The sequence below is a fragment of the Oryctolagus cuniculus genome, chromosome 14, assembly GCF_051225735.1.
Source record: "Oryctolagus cuniculus isolate XC-2025 breed Fujian yellow rabbit chromosome 14, ASM5122573v1, whole genome shotgun sequence".
In the NCBI taxonomy this organism is placed as follows: Eukaryota; Metazoa; Chordata; class Mammalia; order Lagomorpha; family Leporidae; genus Oryctolagus; species Oryctolagus cuniculus.
In genome coordinates this window covers 2,424,541-2,449,343 of record NC_142880.1, presented here as the reverse complement: position 1 = coordinate 2,449,343, position 24,803 = coordinate 2,424,541, and the positions used below count along the sequence as shown (strand labels likewise).

Genomic DNA, 24,803 nt, shown 5'->3' with positions numbered 1-24,803 from the left:
ACAACTCGGGGCACCAGCACACGCAGCTTCTCGGCTGTCAGCCAGGCCAACTTGAGGGAGACACCAGGACTGCAGTGTCCAAGGTGCAGCACTACACAAAGTAGAACATCGCACTAACAATCTTCAACTGACTACGTGTTGAAATGCTAGTATGAGGTATATATGGAGTAAAATAAAATATACTAAAATGTATTTCACCTGGCTTCTCTATGTTTTTCATGTGACTACTAGAATATTTCAAATTATATATGTGACACAATTATATTTCTACTGATCAGCACTGATCTAGTTCTCACACCTTTTTCTAGGCTGGGTTATAGTGTAATTTCACCCACACGCCTTTGGAGAAATTCAGCTGTAAAATGGAAAGCAACACACTCGACTCCAATTTCCTCTAGGTGGTTCAGAATTAGAGTCCTGAACGGAAGCTTGCCAGAACGGACTTCTGTACCGCCCAGCAGTATCCCCGCACCTCCCCGCACTTCCTCACGTCAGACAGGAAGAGGCGGGATTCGGAACATATTAAAATGTTTACAAGAAATACTTATTGGGGCTAGCATGGGTAAAGCCACCATCTGCAGTACCAGCATCCCATATGGGCACCGGTTCAAGTCCCTGCTGCTCCTCTTCCGATCCAGCTCTCTGCTAATGCACCAGGGAACACAGTGGAGGGTGGCCCAAGTGCTCAGGCCCCTGCCCTCCTACCTTTCAATTACTCAACAAATCTTTAAAAACAAAAAGAAATGCTAATTTACAATTCTATCAAGGAAGCCTATGGGAACCTGAAGAAGGCTGAAGCAGAGAGAGCCCACGGGAGGAGCAAATTCCCCAGATCAGCAGAGCACTGGGCTCCCAGCACTTCGTGTAGCTCCTGCCAGAGCACCACACGCCGCCTCTCAGTGCTAAGTGAACGGCCCTCGTCCATGTACCACCACACACCTGCAGGCGGCAGGGCCAGCATTCCCAGCCAAATCTGAATCCCAGGGACCACGCTGTTCTAAAGAAATGTCAGACGACACATGCGCGTTTACACTACACTTCCTCCAAAGGAAAGCACGGAGTGAGGCAGTGTGTCGCTCCTGAACTAATTAAACACACCCCCGCAACTCCGCTTACACACGCGGAGCCCAGAGCCCGCCCTCAGGGGTTAACTCCGCCCCTATTCCCTAATTCTCCGAACTGCTGAGATCCTATGAACTTACTACTGCCGAGATTTTCACTTACCTGGAACAGTAATGGTTTCCAAATGCCCCCTTTTTAAACAAATAAATAAAGGAATTAAGAGAAGCCATTTAAAATTCTCATGAAGACTCTTCAAAAATCACCAGGAATTATTCAATAAATCATGATTTTGAAAAACGCATACTTGTGGCAAGTGATGGCAGTCTTACTCGTAAACACATGTTTACAGACCCAGTCAGTGATTTGCAGATTAGAAACCAAACAAAAGCAATTACACTGGAGTAGATTTACCTCTACGGCTGGCATCTGAAATCCAACCACAGAAAGTAAATACAGCGCCTGACACTGCACACTCGCCCACAGGAACACAGGACACAGCGCCTGACACTGCACAGTCACCCACAACAACACTGGATACAGCGCCTGACACCACACACTCACCCACAAGAACACTGGATACAGCGCCTGACACTGCACACTCACCCACAAGAACACTGGATACAGCGCCTGACACCACACACTCACCCACAAGAACACTGGATACAGCGCCTGACACCGCACACTCACCCACAAGAACACTGGATACAGCGCCTGACACTGCACACTCACCCACAGGAACACGGGACACAGCACCTGACACCACACACTCACCCACAAGAACACTGGATACAGCGCCTGACACCACACACTCACCCACAAGAACACTGGATACAGCGCCTGACACTGCACACTCACCCACAGGAACACGGGACACAGCACCTGACACCACACACTCACCCACAAGAACACTGGATACAGCGCCTGACACTGCACACTCACCCACAAGAACACTGGATACAGCGCCTGACACCGCACACTCACCCACAGGAACACTGGACACAGCGCCTGACACCGCACACTCACCCACAGGAACACTGAATACAGCGCCTGACACTGCACACTCACCCACAGGAACACTGGATACAGCACCTGACACCACACACTCACCCACAGGAACACTGGACACAGCGCCTGACACTGCACACTCAACCACAGGAACACTGGACACAGCACCTGACACCACACACTCACCCACAGGAACACTGGACACAGCGCCTGACACCACACACTCACCCACAGGAACACTGGATACAGCGCCTGACACCACACACTCACCCACAGGAACACTGGACACAGCGCCTGACACCACACACTCACCCACAGGAACACTGGACACAGCGCCTGATACTGTACACTCACCCACAGGAACACTGGATACAGCACCTGACACTGCACACTCACCCACAGAAACACTGGACACAGCACCTGATACTGCACACTCACCCACAGGAACACTGAATGCAGCGCCTGACACTGCACGCTCACCTACAGCAACACTGGATTCAGCACCTGACACTGCATACTCACCTACAGAACACTGGATACAGCGCCTGACACTGCACACTCACCCACAGGAACACTGGACACAGCGCCTGACACTGCACACTCAACCACAGGAACACTGGACACAGCGCCTGACACTGCACGCTCACCCACAGGAACACTGGACACAGCGCCTGACACCACACACTCACCCACAGGAACACTGGATACAGTGCCTGACACCACACACTCACCCACAAGAACACTGGATACAGCGCCTGACACTGCACACTCACCCACAAGAACACTGGACACAGCAACTGACACCACACACTCACCCACAAGAACACTGGATACAGCACCTGACACTGCACACTCACCCACAGGAACACTGAATACAGCGCCTGACACTGCACACTCACCCCAGGAACACTGAATGCAGCGCCTGACACTGCACACTCACCCACAGGAACATTGGACACAGCGCCTGACACTGCACACTCACCCACAGGAAGTAAATAAAGCACCTGACACCGCACACTCACCCACAGGAACACTGGACACAGCACCTGACACTGCACATTCAACCACAGGAACACTGGATACAGCACCTGACACCGCACACTCACCCATAGCAACACTGGACACAGCGCCTGACACCACACACTCACCCACAAGAACACTGGATACAGCGCCTGACACCGCACACTCACCCACAGCAACACTGGACACAGCGCCTGACACCACACACTCAACCACAGGAAGTAAATAAAGCGCCTGACACTGCACACTCACCCACAAGAACACAGGACACAGCGCCTGACACTGCACACTCAACCACAGGAACACTGGATACAGCGCCTGACACCACACACTCACCCACAGGAACACTGGACACAGCGCCTGACACCACACACTCACCCACAAGAACACTGGACACAGCGCCTGACACCGCACACTCAACCACAGGAACACTGGACACAGCGCCTGACACTGCACACTCAACCACAGGAACACTGGATACAGCGCCTGACACCACACACTCACCCACAGGAACACTGGATACAGCACCTGACACCACACACTCACCCACAGGAACACTGGACACAGCACCTGACACCACACACTCACCCACAGGAACACTGGACACAGCGCCTGACACTGCACACTCACCCCAGGAACACTGGACACAGCGCCTGACACTGCATACTCACCCACAGGAACACTGAATGCAGCACCTGACACTGCACACTCACCCACAGGAACACTGAATGCAGCACCTGACACCACACACTCACCCACAGGAACACTGGACACAGCGCCTGATACTGCACACTCACCCACAGGAAGTAAATAAAGCACCTGACACCGCATACTCACCCACAGAACACTGGACACAGCACCTGACACTGCACACTCAACCACAGGAACACTGGAGACAGCACCTGACACTGCACACTCACCCCAGGAACACCAGCAGTAATGACACTTCCAAAAGATGATTCCATTATCTAGTACACTCCAGATCACAGAGGAAGAATATTTTGGCCATAAAACATGATTTGTGAAAACAATTTGGTGAAAATTCCCTCCAGATATCTAATGGTCCAAGTAAGGAACTTGAACATTGCAGAAAACAAGAAACTATTTCTTAGCCTCTGGTCAAAAGGAAATGGAGAGCTCTGCTCCTTTCTTAGTTTAATTTTCCCCTAAGCACACACAGTGTTGCTTTGAGAAATTAACTCACACATCACCATCCTTATTATCTTTATTAGAGTCATTCCACAGAACAGTTCTGGCCCAAGTCCCCACACTCCTGAGTAAGCTTAGAAAAACTAACCTCTGGGGGCCAGCACTGTGGCACAGTGGACTAAGCCTACACCTGCAGCACCAGCATCCCATATAGGCACCCAGTCAAGACCAAGCTGCTCCACTTCCGATCCAGCTCTCTGCTATGGCCTGGGAGAGCAGTGGAAGATGGCCCAAGTCCTTGGGCCCCTGCTCCCAAGTGAAAGACCTGGAAGAAGCTTCTGCTTTGGATAGGCCCAGCTCTGGCCATTGCAGCCACCTGGAGAGTGAACCAGCAGATGGAAGACCTCTCTCTCTGCCTTTCAAATAAATAAATGAATCTTTAAAAGAAGGGGAGGGGAGGGAAGGGGAGGGGACCGGAGGGGAGGGGGAAGGGATGGGGAGGGGGAGGGAAAGGGAACTAACCTCTGGTCTGGATTTCCCTCTCTGTGAAGCAAAGGGCGAACTCCACTCCTGTGCACACCTTTGCCTGGGACTCCGTGCCGGGGGCAGAGGCCGCGGCTCCCCTGCAAGCTGTCCCTCTGCAGCCTGCAGCACGGCACAGCGCAAAGCGGGCTCTCCTGTGCCTTCGCCGGCGCGGCCCCTGCGTCACGTCAGGTCTCCAGTGGAGTGCGCACACTGTGCACCAGGGAGCTTTGGCCCTCTGTCCCTAGTGGCTACCACAATGTGCGTCGGCCGTCAGGAGCTCTGCAGATATCTGCTCCATAAACAGCCTGGTCTGGGTCCACCCTCCGTGGAAACACTCTCTTGCAGACATTGAGTTTGGTTCTCTTTACATCTCCAATGCAGTTACAGTAATAACACAAAATTTTAAGTAACTACAAAGACTTACTAACTGCAGACTCTCCATGTTAAGTGTAATGGATGACACAGATTAAGAACACACTTTGCAAGGCAGGCATCATGGCACAGTGGGTTAAGCCATCACCTGGGACCCCCAGATTCCATCCCGGAGTGCTGGTCTGAGTCCCAGTTGCTCCACTCCTGATCCAGCTTCCTGCCAAAGCCTCCTGGGAAGCAGCAAATGAGACTCCAGTGCTTGGGCCCCTACCACCCACATGGGAGGCCCAGGTGGAGTCCTGGTCCTGGCTTCGCCTTGGCCATTACAAGCATCTGGGGAATAAACCAACAGAATGACCTGGTAGCTCTCTCACACTCTCGCTCTCACTCTACTAAAATAGATGGAAAATTTTTTAAAATATATGCTTTGCTACTTTGCTTATTTTGCTTCTTTCCAATAATTATTTATTTATTTGAAAGCAGAGAGACAGAAAAAAAGAAAGACACAGAGAGAGAGAGCCTTCCATCCTCTGGCTCACTTCCCAAATGGCCACAACAGCCAGCGTTGGGCCAGGCCGAAGCCAGGAGCCAGGAGCTTCCTCCAGGTCTCTCACAGGAGTGGCAGGGGCCCAAGCACTTGGGCCATCTTCTGCTGCTTTCCCAGGTGCACGTGCAGGAAGCTCGCTCGGAAGTGGAGCAGACAAGACTCAGACCAGCACCCATATGAGATGCCAGCATCGCAGGCAGCGGCTTAACCTCATACACCACAATGCTGGCCCCTTGGCTTATTTTCAAGTGACACCACTGGGTCCACTAGGACTCACATTAGGGGCTGGTGCTGTGGCGTAGCAGGCTAACCTGCTGCCTGTAATGTCAGCATCCTATATGGGCACCAGTTCAAGTCCCAGCTAATCTACTTCCGATCTAGCTCCCTGCTAATGCACCTGGGAAAGCAGCAGAAGATGGCCCAAGTGCTTGGACCCCTGCACCCATGTAGGTGACCCCTAAAAAGCTCCTGGCTTGAATTGGACCATCCCTGGCCATTGCATCTATTTGGGAAGTGAACCAACAGATGGAAGACCTCTCTCTCTGCCTCCGACTCTCTCCCTCTCTATAGTTCTACCTTTCAAATAAATAAACAAATCTTTAAAAAAAAAAAAAGTCACATTAGTCATTTCACCAAAACAAATTAGAGGGCCCAACGGCAAATGCCATGAGACACCAGTGAAATAAAAGATTCCTGCTATTCCCAGTTTCAAATTCCATGTGGTGGCATCACATCTGAACCACACAAACAGTAGCAGCAGTGGAAGTCAATCTGTCTTATGAAAGAGCAGTGACAGGATGCCGCTGACAGAGAATGTCGAGAAAAACCAACATGTGGTCACCCAGGGCTGGAGGACTGGGGAGACGCGGAGCAGGTGCCAGAGCTGACGGAGTCCCCGGGGCAGGGAAGGGAGCGGTGGAGACGTGGAGTAGATGCCAGAGCTGGCGGAGTCCCCGGGGCAGGGGAAGGGAGCGGTAGAGACGTGGAGTAGGCGCTAGAGCTGGCAGAGTCCCCAGAGCAGGGGAAGGGAGGGTGGAGACGTGGAGTAGATACTAGAGCTGGTGGAGTCCCCGGGGCAGGGGAAGGGAGCGGTGGAGACGTGGAGTAGATGCTAGAGCTGACGGAGTCCCCGGGGGAGGGAAGGGAGCGGTGGAGATGTGGAGTAGATGCTAGAGCTGGTGGAGTCCCGGGGGCAGGGAAGGGAGCGGTGGAGACGTGGAGTAGGCGCTAGAGCTGGCAGAGTCCCCAGAGCAGGGGAATGGAGGGTGGAGACGTGGAGTAGGTGCTAGAGCTCACGAGAGTCCTCAGGGAAGTGGAAGGGAATGCCCCAAAACATGTGGTAGCGGCCGGCGCCGCGGCTCAACAGGCTAATCCTCCGCCTAGCGGCACCGGCACCCCATATGAGCACCGGGTTCTAGCCCTGGTTGCCCCTCTTCCAGGCCAGCTCTCTGCTGTGGCCCGGGAGTGCAGTGGAGGATGGCCCAAGTGCTTGGGCCCTGCACCCCATGGGAGACCAAGAGAAGCACCTGGCTCCTGCCTTCAGATTAGCGTGGTGTGCCGGCCACGGCGGCCATTGGAGGGTGAACCAACGGCAAAGGAAGACCTTTCTCTCTCTCTCTCTCTCTCTCTCACTGTCCACTCTGCCTGTCAAAAAAAAAATGTGGTAGCAAGGACTACAAACTTCAGCTCCACAAGAGATCATAAGCTGCACCCTGTCTGAGAGAACTGTGGGCCATATGAATTTTCAAAGCTGTTAAAAAAAAAAAAGGACGTAACTACAATCTATCTTGGGAGACATGGTGTTAACCGGCTATAAATCCATGTATATTAGAAATCTAAAGACTAGATGCCCTCAATGAATGAAGACAAATGGTCATTAACAAAGAAGTAAGGAGACCCGAGACGGGTTGGGGATTAGCAGTCAACACCACACAACACTTAAACATTAAGGAGTCACACAACACTGGGACTGGCGTCTTGGTGTATCGGGTTAAGCCGCCGCCAGCAGCACCAGCATCCCGTGTGGGCACAGCTGCTAAGCTTCAGATCCAGCTCCCTACTGATGCACCTGGGAGAACAGCAGAGGACAGCCAAGTGCTGGGCCCCTGCACCCACCTGGGAGATCAGGAAGAAGCTCCTGGCTCCTGGCTCCAGCTTGGCCCAGCTCCAGCCATGGTGGCTATGTGGAGAGTGAACCAGCAGGAGGAAGACCTCTCTCTCTCTGTATCTCCTTTTCTCTAACTCTGCCTTTCAAGTAAATCAATCTAAAAAAAAAAAAAAAAAAAAGACTTACACAGAATCACAAAATTCCTTCTAACATTGAGGAGAAGCTAACAGAGTGAGGTGCCCAGTCATAGCACACTGACCTCTACAGACACAGAAGGAAAAGGCTGGTCCCACAGAACAGGAGCATATCTGGTCATGTGTCTGTTCAACTGACCAACAAGCTAACTCACCTCTGACCGCTTAACAAAGTCACTGAACGGATTCCCTGGGGCAGGACAAAGAGCCCCTAAGCACAGCGAACTGTCAAGAGGGCTTCATCCATGCGGTTCTCTGCCAAGACTAACAGCTTTTCTGGTGGTGTGTTTTCACGCACTGAATAGGGGCCACGCTGTGTCGCGATGGTTAAGCCCCGGCCTGGGCGCTACTTTAATCCTGGCTGCTCCTCTTCCGGATCCAGCTCCCTGCTAATGTGCATGAGAAGCAGCAGTAGATGTCCCAAGGGGGTGGGCTCCTGCCCCCCTGCGGGAGAGCTGGACGGAGCTCCTGACTCCTGGCTCTAGCCGCTGTGGTCATTTGAGGATGGAACCAGTGGACAGAAGCCCGCGCTCCCTCTCCCTCTATTCCCCACCCCCCAGGTAAATAATTCTTAAAAAATTGAATGGTGGAATACCCACACATTCACCACTAACCGCAGCCAGACGTGTGAACACTGAGAGATGTCACTAGCCTGTCCCCGAAGGCAAGCGGACAGTTCTGGAGTCCCTTCCTGGCTGAGTCCCTGTGCTGGAGAAGCAGCCTAGGCCAGTGCGTAGGGTCACGGCACCAACCCACGCACTCTCCGCAACATGACCACAGCGGACGGCGCTCACCCAAAACCAGGCACTTCAAACAGAAGCAACTTTAAAACCACTGCCTGAAACACAATAAAAAACCCCAGATGTCCCTTTCAAAAATCTCCAACATTTAAATGAAACCTATACCACAGGGTGATTTGTCATTAGAATAAAATGTGTTTTTCTTACTATCAGAACAGTTTGAGACATGATATATTAAAGTCCGCACATGATACATCAAAGTCCATATATCATGGACTGGCACTGTGGTGTAGCGGGTAAGGCCTGCATGGCACACGGGAGCTGGTTCAAGTCCTGGCTGCTCCACTTTCGATCCAGCTCCCTGCTGATGACCTGGGAAAGCAGCAGAGCATGGTCCCAGTGTTTGGGCCCTGATGATCCATGTGGAAGACCCAGATGAAGCTTCTGGCTTACTGCTTCAGCCTGGCTCAGCCTGGCCATTACAGCCATCTAAGGAGTGAACCAGCAGACGGAAGATCTCTCTCTCTCTCTCTGTAACTGACTTTCAAATAAATAAATACTAAAAAGAGAAGAAGAAAAATTCCCATACTTTGTAAGGCAACCAGTAATAGATATGCTTTGATTTTGTTACTATTTCTGTTAACGTGAAAAGTGTAAAAGTTAATAAAAATTAGTCTGCCTTAACAATACAGGCAATTAAGGGATTAAAAAGAATAATCTGTATGTTGCAACCAAAGATACACTTGCACTACCCTTTGTTTTCTGTATCTGTCATTTTAAAAGAGTTCCACCTTTGTCTTGATTCAAAGGAGAGCTCCTGACACTGTAAGAAACGGAGAGCAACACATAAACACCGACAGCAGAAGGATCCCGTCACGGGCTCGAGGGCCCTGCCCAGCAGGTGGCTCCCTAGCTGCCGCCCAGAGCCCAGGCCCTTGCCCACGCCCTGTCCTGGCACAAGACAGAGCTCTGCAGAGCTCATGTGCCCTCCGTGAAGCCCAGGAACAAAGCACACCCAGTCACACCTGCCTGCAGCAGGCATGGTTCGCGGCCATGTCCTCACCAACTCCAAACGGCGGCCGAACTCCCCCGGATTCAAATACACACACTCCACTGAACGCTTCAGAAACAAGTGGGCACCTGTCACACTCCTACTGAGTCTAGGGAGTACATTAATCTACGTTGTTTAACGTGCTACTTACTTGCAAGCAGTTCACTAAAATGCGTGACTGTTTCAGATGCCAAAAGTCCGGCAGGCTACACCATATATGAAGCCAGAGTCATCGCTAACCAACCGCAAACAACCAACAGCTACAAGGAAACCGCTGAGTGACGACGAAGCGCAGCCAGCGGGCCAGCCTCTGGCCGTGAGTGGCACCATCCACTGTTCCTGGTCCTCCTTGCCTATCGCCTGCCGCTGCTTTCAGCCGTCGCCACCTCCCACACAGGCCACACCACACCGTTAGAGGACTGCTACAGGGAACACGGCTCTCAATAGCACCACACAGCCCCATCACTGCTCTGCTCTCAGGGACAAAGTGGCGGGACGCTTCCACAATGTGCACTGTCATCGCTGTGTCTGATGAGCCAGCAAAAATCTTTAATAGCTATGTATACAGTATCTCTTTTTTTAAGATTTATCTTATTTGTGAGGCAGAGTTACAGAAAGATAGGGGAGGTGGAGAGAGAGGGAAAGAGAGAGGTCTTCCACCCGCTGGTTCACTCCCCAAATGGCCACAACAGCCAGGATTGTGTCTGCCTGGAACCAGGAGCCAGGAGCTTCTTCCAGGTCTCCCATGCAGGTGCATGGCCATCTTCTACTGCTTTCCCAGGCCATAAGCAGGGAGTTGGATCAGAAGTGGAACAGCCAGGGCGGGCATGCAGGCAGCACCTTAACCCACTGCGCCACAACAATGGCCCCTATACTACATCAAACATCCAACTTGTGTTTGCTGCTATGGTCAGTCAAGATGAAAGGACCCGTGCATAACTACCACAAACCCCCCTTTGTAATTTGATCTCACCAATACTCAAAATGCATGCTTTATAATCAACATTTACCTCCTTTATAAACACACAGATTAACAAAGTATACTGGGGCCAGCACTGTGGTAGAGTAGGTGCCTGCAGTGCTGGCATCCCATGTGGGCGCCAGTTCAAGTCCCGGCTGCTCCACTTCTGATCCAGCTCTCTACTATGACCTGGGAATGCAGCTGAAGATGGCCCAAGTCTTTGGGTACCTGCACCTGCACAGGAGACCCAAAAGAAGCTCCTGGCTTCGGATCGGCCCTTCCCTGGCCATTGTGGCCATTTGGGGAGTGAACCAAGGGATGGATGGATCTCTCTCTCTCTCTCTCTCTCGGGATGGAAGCCTTCTCTCTCTCTCTCTCTCTCTCTCTCTCTCTCTCTCGGGATGGAAGCCTTCTCTCTCTCTCTCTGCCTCTGCCCCTCTGCGACTCTGCCTTTCAAATAAATAAATAAATCTTTTTTAAAAAATTAAAGCCAAAATTCGCTGAGATCTTCTACAAATCACTGAACGGGAAAGGAACAGTCTTGCCAACACATGGAGCTGGGACAACTGCACATCCATATGGAAGGAACGAGGCTGGACCTGTTCTCACACCATACATGAAATTAACTCTGAATGAAACAGAAGAGCTGAACTATAAAACTGCTAGAAGAAAACACAGAATAAATCTCTGTAACTTTGCATCTGGCAAAGTGAAACAAAAAATAAATAACTGCACTTGATCACAATTAAAAACCTCCGTGCTTCAAAGGATAGTACTAAGAAAGGAAAATGCCTGCAAATTACATGAATCTGGCAGAGGATTTTTACCCAAAATATGTAAAATTTCCTACAGCAGTAAAAAGACTAAAGGCCAGATGAAACACAGGAGGGGAAGTGGGCTCTTAGCCTGGCGGTTACGACACCCACATCCAAACAGCATCACAGCGCCCGAGCCGGCTTCCCAGACGCAGCCCCTGACTCCAGCCCCTGCCAGCGCGACCCTGGAAGCTGCACTGACGACTCACTGGGTTCCCGCCACAGGCCTGGGAGAGCAGCACTGCACTGCTGGCCTCAGCCCTGGCCCAGCCCGCACAGGGCAGGCACCTGGGGAGTGAACCCGCAGCTGAGTGCTTGCTCGCTCGCTCTCACGCACTCAAATTTAAAAAAAAGACAAAAACAAGCAGGCAAAGAATCTGAATGCACATTTGTCCAAAGACAGACGAAGGACAGTGCTACTCAAGGCCACAGGACACTGGGACAGCCACAGCCAAAACTGGTAACAACAAGTACTGGCAAGAATGTGGACAAACCCGCACCCTCAGGTAGCCAGCGGGGGTGCAAAGTAGGCCAGCTCCTTTGGAAGAGGGAGTGACAGTTCCTCAACCATCAGTAAACAGCGTTACCGCGTGACCCGGCAATTCTACGCCCAGGTAAATACTCAGGAGAATTTAAAACAGGTGTTCAAACAAAAACTGATGCACAAATGTTTAAGGCAGCACTACTCATAATCGTCAGAAAACAGAGATGAACCAAGTGTCCGGCAGCTGACGAATGGGCAATACTGACTCTTAAAACCCAAAGCCGAATGCCAGGGAGAAGAGGATCACTGGGCCTTTGCGGAGCACAGGTTCCCAGAAGTCCCTGCGCAGACACGAAGTCAGAAGCCACAGTGCCACACACCACTGCCTCAGCAGCCACGAACCAAAAGAGAACTTGTTTCAAGGTCAAGACCAAGCACCCTCCAGGGTGAACTGTACATCCCACATCCATGTAAAAACTGTGTGCTGTGTACTTATCTGCACTACTCCACGACACTACCAAAGACTCGGTGCAAATACAGATATAATTCCATTCAGTTTTGGCAAGAAGATGCTACTTTGCATTTACTGATTGGCACTCCCGGCGGAGGGAGACTGCCTCCCTCGGTCACACCAAATGCCAGGGAAGGGAGGGACGTTACGCCAGGTTTCTGGGAGACTGGAACCCTTCGAGGCGTGGCAACACGGCAAAGACTCCTCAGAACCCCTCGCAAGATGGCTCCTCCCAGGGCTTCCCCTGGGCCAGGGCCTTGGGCGAGGTCAGACACCTGTGCTCTGGTGAGCAGCCGACGAGACTGAGCCTGGCAGGGCTGCAGCCTCCTTCCCAGGGGGTGCGATCGCACTCCGCTTCACGGATCAACACAGAGGAGTGGCAATCGCAGAGTGTCAAAGTAGGGCTCAACTGGGAAAGCAGTTGAAGATGGCCCAAGTCCTTTGGCCTCTGCACCCACGTGGGAGACCTGGAAGAGGCTCCTGGCTTCGATCGGCGCAGCTCCGGTCATTGCAGCCATTTGGGGAGTGAACCATCGGATGGAAGATCTCTCTTTGTGTGCAACTCTTTCAAATAAAATAAATAAATCTTCAAAGTAGGGCTCCAAACAACTCCACCTCAGCACCCCTCTGTCCCACGCAGCTCCTGCCCGAATCCCTGCCGATGCTGGAGCACGCCCTACCAGGAAAACAGCATCCAGCCACTCAACAGAGCAAAAACACTGCGGTGTGGGAGAAACCTCCCTTCCCGCAAGCCTGGCCGAGCGGGTTTGGTTCCTTCACCAAACCAGCCAAGGACTCCCCGGGGAGCTCGTCTCCCCCAAGCCTCCTGTGGACTGAACCACTAAGCACCCTGGACTTGACAGCTTCCTGGACCGGCTTCCAGCCCCAGGCCCACCCTGACCACCTCCTTCAGGCACATCCGCTCTTCAAATACGCACTGAGAACTCAGAAGGCCTGATGGCCCGACCAAGACACAAAGTTACAGCATTAATAACTTCTAGGAACTGGGAATAATTTCATTAACCTAAAACATATTTTTCAGCAACTGTCTCATGGGTGGTTCATACCATCTCCGATCTGTATTCAGCATCATTAAATATTAATAGTACTCCATAGAACACTTTCTGTTGTCAATACCAGAAGAAAAACAGTGTACTTTCAAATTTTTTTCAGTCATCAATGTGTCAAGTATGACTGCTGTTAAAATTTACAGGCTTGGGGCCGGCACTGTGGCTCACTGGGTTAATCCTCCGCCTGCGGCACCGGCATCCCATATGGGCGCGGGGTTCTAGTCCCAGCTGCTCCTCTTCCAGTCCAGCTCTCTGCTGTGGCCCGAGAGTGCAGTGGAGGATGGCCCAAGTGCTTGGGCCCTGCACCCCATGGGAGACTAGGAGAAGCACCTGGCTCCTGCCTTCGGATCGGCACAGCTCTGGCCATTCCTGTCATCTGGGGGGTGAACCAATGGAAATAAGACCTTTCTCTCTGTCTCTCTCTCTAACTTTATCTGTCAAATAAAAAAAAAAAAAAAGTTATAGGCTTGGGAGGGCTGGTGCTGTGGGTTAATGCCCTGGCATCCCATATGGGCACTGGTTCAAGTCCCAGCTGCTCCCCCTTTTTTTTTTTTTGGACAGGCAGAGTGGACAGTGAGAGAGAGAGACAGAGAGAAAGGTCTTCCTTTGCCGTTGGTTCACCCTCCAATTGCCGCTGCAGCCGGCGCACCGCACTGATCTGAAGCCAGGAGCCAGGTGCTTCTCCTGGTCTCCCAAGCGGGTGCAGGGCCCAAGCACTTGGGCCATCCTCCAATGCACTCTGGGCCACAGCAGAGAGCTGGCCTGGAAGGGGGCAACCGGGACAGAATCCGGCGCCCCAACTGGGACTAGAACCCGGTGTGCTGGCGCCACAAGGTGGAGGATTAGCCTGTTGAGCTGCGGCGCCGGCCTGCTCCACTTCCAGTCCAGCTCCCTGCAACGGGCTGGGAAAGCAGTAGATGGCCCAAATGCTTGGGTCCCTGCACCTGCACGGGAGACCCAGAAGCAGCTCCTGGCTCTGGCTTCAGATCAGCCCAGCTCCAGCCAGTGCAAGTCATTTGAAGAGTGAACTAGCAGATGGAAGACCCCCCGCCCTGCACCTCTCTGTAACTCTACCTTTCAAATAAATAAGTAAATCTTAAAAAAAAAAAAAAAAAGCTACAGGCTGGGGGCCAGCACTGTGACACAGCAATTAGGCTGCCAGCTGGGACGTGTGCCCCACGTCAGCGTGCCTATGCAAGTCCTGTCTGCGAGGCTTCCCATCCAGCCCCCGGGCACGCATCCTGGGCCGGCGCAGCACCTGGGCCCTGCCACCCATGTGGGAGACCCGGACGGAGCTCCTGGCTCCTGGCTCGGGCCCAGCTGAGCCCTGGTGGTTGCAGGCATTTGGGAAGTGAACCAGAAGATGGAAGATCCCTCTGTGTCACTCTGCCTTTCAAGTGGTTGAAAACAAACATTTATTTTAAAAAAACAGTTTTGAGACTTAAATACAACTGTACCTGTGCGGCACAGCACCTTGCTGGGAGCTTCCGCTGGCCGCAGGCAATCCCCAAGCCAGGCAAAGGTTTTCTACGCAGCTAGACGGTGTCGAGCCCCAGCGCCGATGCTCCACTCCAAGTGCAGAGTAGTACAACGCGTTGATTATTTACTCGTTTATCTTTATCTGAGTATCTGATCTCTGCACTGGTTCACTCCCCAAATGCCTACAACAGCTGGGCCCGGGCCGGGCCAAAGGCAGGGGCTGGGAACTCCATCGAGGTCTCCCCATGGGTAGCAGGGACACGGTCACCTGAGCCACCTCCTGCTGGCACCTGGGCTCTCCTGAACGGAAAGCTGGAATCAGGAACAGAACTGCACCCGCACCCGGCCCAGCGACATGGGATACAGGCACTTAGCTGCGGCGCCAGTGCCCACCCATGACACGGTTTTCAAGGCACACTGTGAACCCTGAAAAGACTAACGAGAACCAGGCTACAGTGCACGGACGTTTCAAAATGAAGTTGCTCACAGAGCCCCAGTTTCCATGGGCAAGGAGCAGACTGAAGAGATGAGGGAGGGCTGGCGCCGTGGCTCACTAGGCTAATCCTCTGCCTTACGGCGCCAGCACACCGGGTTCTAGTCCCGGTCGGGGCGCCAGATTCTGTCCCGGTTGCCCCCTTCCAGGCCAAGTGCAGTGGAGGATGGCCCAAGTGCTTGGGCCCTGCACCCCATGGGAGACCAGGAGAAGCACCTGGCTCCTGGCTTCGGATCAGTGTAGTTCTGGCCATAGTGACCATTTTGGGGGGTGGGGGTGGGGGACCAATGGAAGGAAGACCTCTCTCTCTCCCTCTCTCTCTGTCAAATTAAAAAAAAAGAGAGAGAGAGAGAGAGAGAGAGAGAGTGTGAGAGATGAGGGAACCCCTTCTGGGTAGCAAACCAGGTCCCAAGCAGAGAACACTCCCTGCCGCCAAGCAGGCGATCACAACAGCACACACCTGCTGAGGCTTCAGACCTACAACGGCCACACCTGCCACCCGCCCCCACCAGCGAGGGTCCACGGCGGTCATCTTGTAGGCGTCCCGCCACTCCATGCCGTCTTTTCAGTTCCTACGTCTCTGTCGAGAGGGGCACAGCCCCTCCCGTCAACAAGTCGAGGTTCAGCTTCCCCTCTGAATCTGGACTGACCTTGGGCACGTTTTGACCAACATCAGAAGAGAGCAGAGGTGGCACAGTCTCAAGAAACCTTGTGACTTCAGCCCCTGCCGTCTCTGAACACTGCTGCCCCTGCCTAAGAAGCCCAGGCTGGTGCCGGGGAAGAGGCGTGAACGGTGCCGCGCCACGCACAGCTCCACGTGGCAGCAGGCTCCTGAGCGCGGACTTCCGAAACCGCCGGATCAGGCTGTCAGACGACTGAAGCAGCATGAGCCACACCAGCAAGAACGTCAAGAAGACAATGCTCAGCGAAACCTAGCTCAAGGAGCTGCGCGGGGGCACAGCGAGCCGAGCTGCCTACGACACTGGCATCCCACATGGGCACCGGTTAGAGGCCTGGCTGCTCTGCTTCCGATCCAGCTTCCTGCAAATGTGCCTCAGAAAGCAACAGATGCTGGCCCGAGTATCTGGGCCCCTGTGCCCACGTGGGAGACCCAGATGGAGCTCCTGGCTTCAGCCTGGACCAGCTCCAGCCACTGTGGCCATTTGCAGAGTAAACCAGTGGATGGAAGGTATCCCTCTCTCTCTCTTATTCTCCCCTTCAAATAAATAATTAAAAAAAAAATCTAGCCAGGGGCTGGCTCTGGCACAGTAGGCTAATCCTCCACCTGCGGCGCCGACATCCCATATGGGCACCAGTTCTAGTCCTGGCTGCTCCTCCTCTGATCCAGCTCTCTGCTGTGGCCTAGGAAGCAGGAGAAGATGGCCCAAGTCCTTGGGCCCCTGCTCCCAAACGGGAGACCGGGAAGAAACACCTGGCTCCTGCCTTCCGATCAGCGCAGCTCCGGCCATTGTAGCATCTGGAGAGTGAACCAGCAGAAGGAAGACCTTTCTCTCTGTCTCTTCCTCTCACTGTAACTCTACCGCTCAAAAAATAAATAAAATCTTAAAAAAAATCTAGCCAAAAAGTCAGAACCATGAGTAAGTAAGTTATCGTAAGCCACTACATTTTGTGATTGCTACACACCAAGAGATAACTGAGACAGTGGCAAATAAGACAATGGTGCACCTCACAGCAGACGGCACCTCGGAGCAATGAACTAGAACCAGCAGCTCAACACATGCTCTGTACAAATATTCAACAGACGAAAAACAAGCAGTCGCCACGCAGCTGACCTGCATATGCAGTATCGCAGACCACAAACCACAATCGCTGCGTCCAGGATTCATGGTGAAAGCGTAACTATCACAGAGGAAACCCTCAGAGGCCTCTCCCGGCGCTGTCCACTCCCACCGGACGAGGGAGCACCGACAGCAAAGCATTGTGAACACGACTGCGAATGTCAGCGGGTGAAACACTTAGCATCTGTGCCAAGATCCAAGCACACGGCGCTGTGGTCTAAGCTGGCGTCCCCTCAGGACCCAGGTGCTGCAATCTCCCACCAAGGCGATGGCACTGGAGGGCCCTGCGAGTGACCAGCGCGAGCTCAGCCCTCACGGGTGGGAGGAGGCCACACCAGGCCTGCTTCCCCTCAACCACGGGAGGCCTCTGGGGGTGCCACCTTCGAGGACCAGGCCCGCACCAGGCCACAGTCCTGCAGAGGGTACCTACTCCTATTAACAACCCTATGGAGAAACCACTGTTACTCTATTTTACGGAAGAGTGAGCTGAAGCTGAGTTTAATTTTCCAAAGTGTCACAGCTGGTTAGTGACAAAGTCAGCAGCAAACATAAGGCTTTCTCTTTTTTAATGATTTATTTGAAAGGCAGAGTTAGAAAGACACACCTTCCAGCTGCTGGTTCACTCCTCAAATTGCTGCAATGGTTGGAGCTGGGCCAATCTGAAGCCAGACGCTTCCTCTAAGTATCACATGTGGGTGCAGGGGCCCAAGCACTTGGGCCATCTTCTACTGCTTTCCCAGGTGCATTAGCAGGGAGCTGGATGGGAAGTGGAGCAGCTGGGACTGCACCCGATGCCCACATGGGAATCCCAGCACAGCAGGTGGCGGTTTAACCTGATACACAATGGCCCAGGCGCCCCAGGTCACCACTAATTCTTGAACCTAACTTTTAAACCCTACCCCCTCACTACCACGCCACAAAAGCCCCAAGAGCCCTGGTGCCATAGCGCAACGCAGGAGCACACTCAGCGACCAGAACAGACTGCAGGTCGGGAGCCCACGTTCCGACAGCGACTCTGCAAGAGCTGCGCGGGAGGGCAGGACGACGGGCTGGCCAGTCGCCTCTCGGGGCACTGTGTCTTCATCCAGAGTAAGAGAAAGGACTGGATGCATTTCAGGATTTTCCCTTCCCAGCTCCGAGTTAACGATTCTCCTCATATTTTAAAACTTATGTGAACTCAAATGTTCTCTCCATAATAGATTTTCTAATTCAATTATCATATGAATATGCAGAAGCATATCAGGAGGCATAAACATTTTCCAACTTTTTTTAATTTCTCCATCCAGTGAACAAAGTCACTCATTCCGGCACCTGCTCTCTCTCTCACTTGGACCTGCAAGGGGTTGCATCTCCACCCTTTCCAAGCGTGGCTGTCCACGCGTTAGGAGCAGATGAGCGAGGGGATGTACAAATGAACAGAGGGTCAGAAATGCTTCTAGAAGAAACTTGCTGACTTTGAGAAAAATATTTCTCCTCTCCAGCTTTAAAACTACATTAAACAGCTGAGCCATGTATTGGAAACGTCCGTATAGGTAGCCTATTACTACAGGAATTAACCTATTACTACAGGAATTAACCTATTACTACAGATTCGCACTTATTCCATGTCTCCTGAAGCACCACAGAAACAACTCAAACTTCATAACCACTCGGTGAACCCAGTGTGGCCACTGGAATAAATCAGGAGCTCAAAAAACCAAAATAACAATATTAATAATGAATGGGAATCCAGCACATAATGTTACAACAGCCAACAATATGGAGTGAACAATATGTGGTTAGATCACTTTCATGACCCAGCTCAAATGAAGATGCATGCAGAAGTGTCCCCAACATTGACAGTGAAGGGAAAGATCGTTAAAGGACAACAGCAGTGGTGTAGTGGGCGGAGCTGCCACCTGAGACGCCAGCTTGTCCTGTGGCTGCCGGTTTCTGTCCCAGATGCTCCACTTTCTCAATCCAGCTCCCTGCTGATGGCCAGGGAAAAGCAGTGGAAAAGGGCCCCAGGGCTTGGGTCCCGCCACCCAGTGGGAGACCAGGAGGAAGCTCCAGGCTGCTGGATTCAGCCCTGTCCAGCCCTGGCCCCTGCAGCCAAATGGGGAGTAAACGGGTAGACGGATGATCTCTCTCTTGTTTCTCTATCTCTCTGTAACTCTGCATTTCAAAGAAATAAATCTTTACAGGGAAAAGGAGGAGCTGGTGCTGTAGCTTTGCGGGGCATCCCCTGGCTTCTCCACTTCCAGTCCAGCTCTCTGCTGTGGCCTGGGAAAGCAGTGGAAGATGGCCCAAGTCCTTGGGCCCCTGCACCTGCATGAGAAACCTGGAGGAAGCTCCTGGCTTCTGGCTTTGAATCGGCACAGCTCCAGCCATTGTGGCTATCTAGGGAGTGAACCAGTGGACGGAAGACCACCCCCACCCCCGCCACTGCCTCTCTGTGACTCTGCCTTTCAAATCAATAAATAAATATTTTAAAAAAGAAGAGGCTGGCACCATGGCTCACTAGGCTAATCCTCCACCTTGCAGCACCGGCACACCGGGTTCTAGTCCCGGTCGGGGCGCCGGATTCTGTCCCGGTTGCTCCTCTTCCAGGCCAGCTCTCTGCTGTGGCCCGGGAGTGCAGTGGAGGATGGCCCAGGTGCTTGGGCCCTGCACTCGCATGAGAGACCAGGAGGAAGCACCTGGCTCCTGGCTCCTGCGCCGGCCGTAGCAGCCATTTGGGGGGTGAACCAATGGAAGGAAGACCTTTCTCTCTGGTTCTCTCTCTCACTGTCTAACTCTGCCTGTCAAAAAATAAATAAATAAAAATTTTAAAAATAAAAATAAAAAGAAGAAGAAAGAAAAGAAAAAACTACACAGAAAGCAACAGAAATCTACTAGGACTAATCAAGGAGAAACTAGGATGGGTACCAAACGTGAAGCACAATTTATCTGAAAATAAGGGCAGTATTTTCAACCATGGAAAATAAGAACAGATTTGAAAAGAAAGACGAAGATAAGGCAACCAAGGTTGGCCCAGAAACTCCTTAGACTTAAGTAGAGAATCTCAGAAACATTACTTCACAAATCACTCTTTCGGAGAAGGAAGCAAAAGCAGAAAATGGCAGACTTGTAGCTCCACTGGGAGAGGAGGCGCACCTGGACACAAACGCCAAGGTGACCAGTCAGGTCCGCGTCTGGGTCAGCAGTCACCGCCACGCGCACAGCCCAGCCCTCTTCAGGCTGAAGCCATCCCCCCTGGAAGCATGCTAAGACCTGGGATGGTCACTGTCGTCTGAATGCGTCCACAGGGAAAGGAAAGGCTGCTAACGCTGAGCCCCAGGGAGGGGTCACGCTGCCCGGACAACGCGCTGCACGGGTGAGGGTGGCCCCCGTAAAAGACGAGAGGTAAAAAACCCTTCCTGCCCAGTGACGTCCAAGTGCAGGCGTCCACAGTGGTGCTGGTGCAAGCAAACCTACGGCAATGCAAGGCACACAAAACCACGGTGCATTACGGGCAGGGCATCACCAGTGGTGACCGTCAGCGACTGCTACTCACCGGTGTACTTAACACACCATGCTTCCTGCCATCCTTTCAAAGTGCACTTCACTTACAAGACACAAGGCTCAGGAGGACGGGTCAAGGCACTGACCTGCCCCGCGCAGGTCAGCCCAAGTACGTTCTGTGAGGCTCTCGGCCAGAATCACCCGCGGGGTGGGTGCGTTTCTCCCAGAGCGTCCCAGCTGTGAAGCAGTGCACGGCGAGCTGACCACCGCTGTGGGTTAGGAATTCCCACGAGCTCCGACGAGGAACGCACCATGGCACAAGACAACCGGCTAATACGCAGCGAGCCAGGACATGGGTGTCAAGAGGGAAAAATTAAACTGCCAACTTGTCAGAAATGGCAGCAACGGGTTATCCGGGTTAGGAAGTTCCAAAGTTCTGACTGTCACACCCCCCATTTTAAAGCAACGGCCATCTGGCAACTCATGAAATGTCTCTACCACACGTATGATTTGGGGGAATCACTTGAGACACTGGCATCCCAGATCACAGTGAAAGATCCAGTCCCGGCTGCTCCACTCCCCATCCAGATCCCCGCTGGTCACCCTGGGCAGCAGTGGATGACGGATGCCCAAGCACGAGTCCCTGCCGTCTATATGGGAGGCCGGGTGGAGTTCCTGTCTGCTGGATCAGCTACTGTGGACATCTGGGGAGTGAGCCAGCGGACGAAGGTACCACTGGATGTGCTCACCTGTCTACCCAGCTGCCCACCTCTGCCCTTCTGCCTTCTAAATACATTAAATAAGTAACTCTATAAAAGATCATCCATGATTTAATAACCCGATTTTCCACAACGTGGAAGTGAGTCCAATACGAACTGAAACAAAAACTTCTGGGAGGAAAAGCTGCCCCCTTCAAATGCAACTGTATCATCTGTAAGAAAATAAACGAACACACAGCTATAGGTGAGCTGTCAAAAAATAAATAAATTGTTTTTATTCACTGTCTTAAGTGAGCTCGGGGGCACTGGAGTAGGGCCTGCGTCCATCCTGCGCTTCTACACGGTGAGTCGGGTCAGGAATAACCGGGATCCGGCCACCAACATCCTCCATGATACCGCCAGCCCAGCTATCAGGAGAGGGGCATCTTCCAGGATTCCCACAGATGGGATGCGGAGTGACTCCTGGTGACCACACAGGACAGCTACTACACATTCTGTGTGACACAAATTAGGTTACTAGCGCACGCGGCCAGGAGGAAAAAAAAAAAACTAGCTTCGCTCAGCAGCTGGCCACGCAGCACACCTGCTAGGCGGTGTAGGCGCTCGCCCGGGCGCAGGCGCGGGCCCGCTCTCCGCCGGCCTCCGCGGGTCCGGGCGCCCGGCCCCGGCGCGGCGCAGCCTGCCGCGGGCCACTCCGGGCAGCGGAGCGGCTCACGTGGGAAACGCACGGCGCGGGGAAGCGCGCCGCGCAGGGGCTTGGCAAGGCTCCCAGCGGTCACCTGGCCGGGCGCAGGCAGGTAGCGGGGCGTGCACGTGCACCATTGTTTTCTAGACGTGCGGGAACGCTTTGCAGACCCGAGACCCCCCAGCCGCAGCCCGGCGCGGAGCCGGGCAGGGCAGCGCCGCCGCTGGAAGCCGCGCGCAGCACAAGTTCAAAACGCAACGACACAGCGATTCTGGCCTCACCTCTCGCCCCCTCCACACCCGCGCATCGCAGCCGCCGCCGCGGGTCCCCATGACAACCGCGCCCGGCCCGCCGCGACCCCCGCCCCGGCCCAGCCCGCGCCCCCGACTCCCGGGAGGCGGGCCCGGGCCCCTGCCGGCGCGCGGGCCCGGGCGCGGCGCGACCCTCGGCGGCGGCCGGCGCGGCGCTGAGCCGGCTCCGCCCCGACCCCCGACCCCCGACCCGGGGCGCGGGGGCCGCGGGCGACCCCAGGAACGGGGCGCGAAGGCGCCGGGCCCGGGCCGCCGAGGGCGGGCTCCGGGCGCCCCAGGGACGCGTCTGCTTCCTCAGACTCGGCCGCGCCGCGGCGCGGGAGGTGCGGGGCCGGCGCTCACCTTGAAGGGGTTGTTGAGGTCCGGGTCCGCAAACGGGTTACTGTCGAAATCCGACATCTCCGTGGCGCTCGGCGTCACCCTGCCGGCCCCGGCGCAGCGACAGAGACGAGGCGAGGCCGCCGCCCCCCTGCGCGCTCACGTCGTCGCCGCCGCCGCCGCCGCCGCCGCCGCGCAGATCCGGGCGCCGCTCGCGGGGCCGCCCCGCCGGCCGCGCACTGAGCATGCCCGGCGCCCCGGCCCGCTCCCCGCGCTCCGGGCTTTCGCGGCGACCGAGCGCGGACCGGGGCCGCGGCGCGAGCGGAGGTGACGCGCGCCGCGTCCCGGCGGTGACCGCCACCGGAGGCCGGCGAGGGGTCGCCGTGCCACGGCGCGAGGGCCGACGCGCGCGGGCCGCGCCTGCCGGCCTGGAAGCTGCAGCCCAGCGCGCGGGCCTCGCCCTGGCCGGGCCGCGGGCCGTGAGGACTGCGGGCCGCAGCGCCGCTGACCGGCCCGGGAAGCCGGGCCTCCGAGAGGTCGGAGGGTTGGGGTCGGGTGAGGAGGCCAGGCCCTCCGGTGAATGGCAGCGGAGGACAAAAGACGCCCCCTTTGCGTTCACGTTCAGAGGTTTCGGCGCGGACTACACGCATCCACCGCTCGGGTCTTGGCTCTGCGCCCCGCACCGGGAGGGAGCTTCTCCAGAAACGCGCGCCGCGCACCGCCGCTGCCCCAGCCCGCCCGCCTGCCCCTGCCCCTGCCCCTGCCCCTGCCCCTGCCCCTGCCCTCCGCCTCGGCGGGACGGCGCGGAGAGGACGCGCCCGCGGCCGGGGCGGATTGAAAGGACCCACACGGGATCCTCCATGGCCTTCCCGGGCCGTGCGCGGCGCAGGGTAGCCCCGCAGGTGAAGCGGTCGCCCAGAGCCTGGACGGGAAGCCATTCGCCGCGGGGGCTCCCTCCGAGGGGGTCCCCGACACGGGGGCGGGGGTGGTGAGGCCTCGGGGCGCCACCGAGAAGGGACGGCGCGGCCGGAAGGGAGCGGGAGCCCGCCTGCTGGTGCTGCTGCCAGCTCCGGCGAGTGGCAATCAGCCCCAGCAGGTGGTTTAGGCGTAGAGTAAGGACAGGGAAGTGCTGGCTGAGGGTCTGACGGCGGCGAGGAGACCCAGCCCGTCCTTAGCGCCTGCCTCCTGGCCCTCACTCCCCCACCGTCTCAGAGAATCAGCCTGGGCTGGCTGTGCGTCTCCTGTATTCCCAGACGAGGAGCAGCAGCGGAGCCTGCACTGCAGGATGGAAATTCCCAGCTCCTCTCAGTCGCAGCCAACAGCCTTAGCATGCGATGCGAGGGTTACAGGCCGCGTTGTTACAGAGCCCTGCCCGTTCCTCTCCCGGTTCTCACGAGGTGCTCACCCACGTACCTGTCACGGCTGATAGCACGAACACGTCCTAAGTGTTCGCACTTTGGAAAAACGCGATCATCATGCAGGCTTGTGTGCAGCTAGTTTTTCATGGTGGGGCCCACACAGTTTCTCAGCAAGGTGTGCACTGCCAAAAGCACAGCCCGAGGCCTCAGGACACCACTGCTCAGCATCTGCCCCTGCGACAGAGGTGAAGGGGGCTGGAAGCGCAACCTAATGGAGACCCCTCCGGACCCCAGGCTGCAGTGCCGCGAACGCAGTCTCTAGAACAGTGCAGGCCGGCGCCGCGGCTCACTAGGCTAATCCTCCGCCTTGCGGCCCCGGCACACCGGGTTCTAGTCCCGGTCGGGGCACCGGATTCTGTCCCAGTTGCCCCTCTTCCAGGCCAGCTTTCTGCTGTGGCCCGGGAGTGCAGTGGAGGATGGCCCAAGTGTTTGGGCCCTGCACCCCTTGGGAGACCAGGAGAAGCACCTGGTTCCTGCCTTCGGAT

At 54.8% G+C, this 24,803-nt stretch overlaps 1 protein-coding gene across 4 annotated transcripts in view; it reads right to left on the bottom strand.

Annotated features, from left to right (window-relative positions):
• Window positions 1–24,338, bottom strand: part of SCAMP1 (secretory carrier membrane protein 1) — an 88,361-nt gene extending 64,023 nt beyond the window's left edge. The window contains exon 1 of one of the 4 annotated variants that reach the window (XM_089312904.1): window positions 24,314–24,338. Coding sequence is in view for 1 of the 4 variants with exons in the window: in XM_051837592.3 (XP_051693552.1) it covers window positions 22,925–22,981 (57 nt within the window). In the remaining 3 variants the exon portion in view is untranslated. Of the gene's footprint in view, window positions 1–16,235; window positions 16,261–17,988; window positions 18,046–22,924; window positions 23,121–24,313 lie in introns of those variants that run through there. The other 3 variants (XM_051837592.3, XM_089312903.1, XM_089312902.1) reach the window with 3 other exon arrangements.
• Window positions 24,339–24,803: the final 465 nt, after the last annotated feature.